The sequence below is a fragment of the Hyaena hyaena genome, unplaced genomic scaffold (genome assembly GCF_003009895.1).
Source record: "Hyaena hyaena isolate Hyena2069 unplaced genomic scaffold, ASM300989v1 scaffold_766, whole genome shotgun sequence".
Taxonomy (NCBI): Eukaryota; Metazoa; Chordata; class Mammalia; order Carnivora; family Hyaenidae; genus Hyaena; species Hyaena hyaena.
Genome location: NW_024081398.1, coordinates 174,546 through 178,661, shown reverse-complemented (window position 1 = coordinate 178,661; position 4,116 = coordinate 174,546). Strand labels below are relative to the sequence as shown.

At 57.0% G+C, this 4,116-nt stretch overlaps 1 protein-coding gene across 1 annotated transcript; it reads left to right on the top strand.

The window, feature by feature from the left end:
- Window positions 1-228: 228 nt before the first annotated feature.
- Window positions 229-3,774, top strand: LOC120221200 (T-cell surface glycoprotein CD1e, membrane-associated-like). The gene is made up of 6 exons (XM_039218468.1): window positions 229-402; window positions 666-968; window positions 1,606-1,884; window positions 2,093-2,371; window positions 2,796-2,889; window positions 3,014-3,774. The coding sequence occupies exons 1-6, from the start codon at window positions 342-344 to the stop codon at window positions 3,186-3,188; spliced, it is 1,191 nt and encodes a 396-aa protein (XP_039074399.1). The 5' UTR covers window positions 229-341; the 3' UTR covers window positions 3,189-3,774.
- Window positions 3,775-4,116: the final 342 nt, after the last annotated feature.

Genomic DNA, 4,116 nt, shown 5'->3' with positions numbered 1-4,116 from the left:
GCTAGCCCCTCTCTCCACAGAGGAGGACACATAGCCCAGGTGTGGACCTGATTGCTCCCAGCCGGAAAGGTCTAGTTCTCCAGCGGGACCACAGGCTGCAGCCGGGAGCCCTGTGACAGTAGCCGTGCACAGGGGCGGGGAACTCGGGAGAGAATCGGCCGAGAGGGAGGGGAAATGAGAGCCCCGCGGCCTGCCGTGGGGAGGCGGGAGGGTTTCTTGACAGGGAAGTGGGCAGAGGGTGAGGTTTGCCTGTGTGGGCTGCAGGGGAAGCCGTGTGAAGGCGGCAGGGCCGGAGGGCAGCGCTATCTGGGTCGCGTGAGCCGTCCTCCTCCGGAGCCACCATGCTGCTCGCGCTGCTCCTGACCTTCCCGGGACTTCTCCATCCTGCTGCAGGCACAGGGGGTAGGAAGGGCCCTGGGAAGATCCCTGGGGCCGGGCGCTGCAGGGGAGCCCGGGGAGGGGGGAGGGGAGGAAGGCATAGGCTCCCACAAGACGCCCTCGGCGTCTGCGCCCCAGGCTGGCCACCGTGTCTTGCCCCATCTCATTTTCCCTTCTTGGTTTTGGGGAGAGCGGGCTGGCCGGGCAGCGGCCGGGATGCGGGAATGTGTGCAACCCGTGTAACTGTCTCCATCCCTCCGCTCCCCCGCTGGCCCGCCCTGGCCCAGCCTCAGCCCCCCGGGCCCCGGGCCCCCCTGGCCCGGCCGCAGAGGACCCGCTCTCCTTCCGCGTGCTCCAGGCCGCCTCGTTTGCCAACCACAGCTGGGCGCACTCGCAGGGCTCGGGCTGGCTGGGCGATCTGCAGACGCACGGCTGGGACCCGGCGCTGGGCACCATCCGCTTCCTGTGGCCCTGGTCCCGGGGCAACTTCAGCACCCAGATGCTGCAGAACCTCCAGAGCCTGCTCCAGCTGTACTTCCACGGGTTCACCATCGAAGTGCAGGCCTTTGCCCGGGAGTTCCAGTTCGAATGTGAGTTCACGGTTCCAAGCTGGTATTTGCCTCGAGGCTCCGGCCCCCCCTTGCAAAGGGGCTCTGACCTTCTCCAACCTTCCAGACTCGCTCCCTGTCCCCCCCCCCCCCCCCACCCAGGGGCTCATGCTCTCCCTTCTGCTTCAGGATCCAGCACCCACCCATCCACCCACCATATGCACCCAATGGCTTGTAAGCGCACAGCCCTCCACACCACCACACACACCTTCGTGTTCTAGTTCTTTGCACAGTTGTCTCCTTGTGATCTTCTGCTCTCCAGCCCCCAGGCTCAGATGCCCTTCCCAGCCAGAATTCTGCCCTCTTCCCCCCGCCCCCCGCCCCGAGAGTCAATCGGCCCGGATGAACCTAACCCCTTCCAAGTGAGCCCTTCGGGTCCAGCCCTCAACTTCCCAACACCTTCCCCGTCCAGCACCTGCACCTTCATTATTCCTCAATACCTTCTTATCTTCACAGTGTCTTCCCACAGATGCCCCCCCACCCCCCAGCCACCTGACGCCAGTGTGCTGTGTGATTTCCGGCAGATTTCCCTTCCCCTGACTCCCTTTATTTCTACACCGGTGGCTTTTCCTCCCGGTGACTCTTTCCACACGATTCTGTTCTCCTCGCCCATCCCCAGACCCCTTTGAGCTCCAGGTGTCAGCTGGCTGTACATTGCATGCTGGGAAGGCTTCCGGAATCTTCTTCAATGGGGCATATCAAGGCTCAGATTTCCTGAGTTTCCAGGGAAACTCCTGGCAGCCATCTCCGGGAGCAGGGAGTCGGGCCCAGAAAGTCTGTGCCGTGCTCAACCGCTACCGTGACATTAAGGAAATCGTGCTGAGCCTTCTCAGCAACACCTGCCCCCAGTTTCTGGCAGGAATCCTTGAAGCAGGGAAGTCCGAGCTGGGACGACCAGGTGAGCATCCCCAGGGCTGAGGGCTTCCTGTCAGACTCTATCATCCCTTTGAAACGTGCGCTGAGAGGCTAGAGAGTGGGATATGTGGGCTTAGGATTGTTTCCCAGATGAGAGAAGGAAGTGATCACTCCAACTGCTAAGACCACCGAGTCACTGAGCTCGGGCCTATGTGCCCCCTAAGATCCATGTGTCCTCATCTTCTCTGCAGTGAGGCCAGAGGTCTGGCTGTCCAGCGGCCCCAGTCCCGGCCCTGGCCGTCTGCTGCTGGTGTGCCACGTCTCCGGCTTCCACCCAAAGCCAGTGTGGGTGATGTGGATGCGGGGTGAGCAGGAGCAGCCGGGCACCCGGCGAGGCGACGTCCTGCCCCATGCCGACGAGACGTGGTACCTCCGGGTGACCCTGGAGGTGGCGGCGCGGGAGGCGGCCGGCCTGTCTTGCCGAGTGAGACACAGCAGTCTAGGAGGCCACGACATAGTCATCCACTGGGGTGAGAAGGACCTGGGGCCCGGCTGGGAAACGACAATCGTCCCGGAGTCCTGGGGTCCCTGAGTGAGGTACTTGGGAGATGGGCGGGGATGCTTTGCACAGGAGAACAGAAGCACAGGAGGGTCCAAACACGAGCAGAGAAAGACTGCGTTTAAGTTCAAGAAAATGGAAGTAGGGTATTCGATGTACTAAGGAGAAAAAGAGGCATCCGGTGATTCTGGGAAAGAGATGTGGCAGACGATGGGGGTGCAGACTTAGGAGGAGTTGGGTTGAGAGCTCCAGAAAATGCAGATGGAAGTTTCAGGAAGGATCCTCCTCCCTCACCCCCCCCTCCCCGCCCCGTGGAATGAGAAGCATCCACGGTGGCCACTGCACAGAGAACCTTGAGCGTTGCCGAGTGACGTCCTTGCTTTCTCCCCAACAAGGTAGAGACTGGGCCCTGTTGACACTGATGTGTCTGGCGGTGCTGGTCACCCTGCTCCTGCTGCTGGGCCTGCACTGCTCGCTTAGAAAGCTCAGGTGATCCTCCTCTTCTCCTTCTGTTTCTTCCCCTTCTAATCAACTCATTCCTCTTGCCTCCACCTTCCCCACTTTCTCTCTGATTTCCCTTCATTGGGATTAATACCCTCTTCCTGTCCTATAGCTCACATGGGAGAGCCGTGGCGCCCGGTGCATCCAGTCCTGACCCCGCCACAGCAGCCAACGACTGGGGACGCAGGACCTCTGGACACCAGCTCCATGCCCCTCGGGAATCATGGGTCAAGAACAAACTTTTAAAGAAATTGAAAGCAAGCCTAACCCCACTCTGGCAACATTAGCTTTTCCCTCCCATAGAAAATCTGTGTCTGCTGCTTCTTACACATGGTTCATACTTATAAACAAAGCATAGTTTTGATTAAAAGAAGGCTTGTTATGGTGGGAATCTTGACCCCTTCAGAAATCTGTATTCTTTTTTCTTTTTCCTGTCTTCCAGCAATATCTTTCCTGCCTTGGCCACATCTTCATTGCTACTGACTCTTCAAACTCTAATTCAGATGCTCCTTTCTCATGGATGCTTCCCTAGATTTCCCAATTGAAAGCTCTTGCAAGGTTGGATGAATGGTCCCAAATAGATTCATCTCTTCCTACTCTGAACAGTGATTATTTAGGCTTTTGCTCTTTTTTTTTCTTTTTTTTTTCTCAGTTGCTTGACAGCAGGATGCAGGTGTCTGTACTGGTACCTGTGACCAAAAATCTGACCTGGATTCAGGGCAGGCTTCATGGGCGTGTGAACTGTGCAGTGGTTGCTGTCTTGAAATCCTTAATAAAACTTGGAGATACTGTGTTTTTGTTTTGTCCTGGCCCCACGGATTATGTAGCTGGTTTAGAGCAAAATGTTTTTCAGTAAACGCTGATTGAAATAAATTCATTGTCTGAGTGATGTTTTCTTAATCCGTTCCCCTTTGACATCACTGCATCATCTGCTTGTGTTCTCATTAAGACTCCCTCTGTCCCCCTGTGTCTCTCACCAAAGCTGAGGGGGGCAGGTGAGTGCTCCAGACTTCACAGTGGTTGGGGTATCTGTGTGTCTTCAGAGATTTTTCAAGAAAATAATGATATAGGAGATGTCTCCTGTCAGAGCGAGGACGGGGCTGGACCAGCGTTCTCATTTCTCCGACTGTTTGTCCACGTGTGTCTTCATGTTGCATGTAGTCAGGGAAGAAATTCCTACTTTGAGTGATCAGTCAGGAAGAGGACATGGGGACC

Coding starts and splice junctions, on each gene's coding strand:
- LOC120221200 (XM_039218468.1), top strand. CDS start 342: ATGCTGCTCGCGCTGCTCCTGACCTTCCCGGGACTTCTCCATCCTGCT. Junction 969..1,605: donor CCGGGAGTTCCAGTTCGAAT/GTGAGTTCACGG, acceptor GCCCATCCCCAG/ACCCCTTTGAGCTCCAGGTG. Junction 1,885..2,092: donor GTCCGAGCTGGGACGACCAG/GTGAGCATCCCC, acceptor TCTTCTCTGCAG/TGAGGCCAGAGGTCTGGCTG.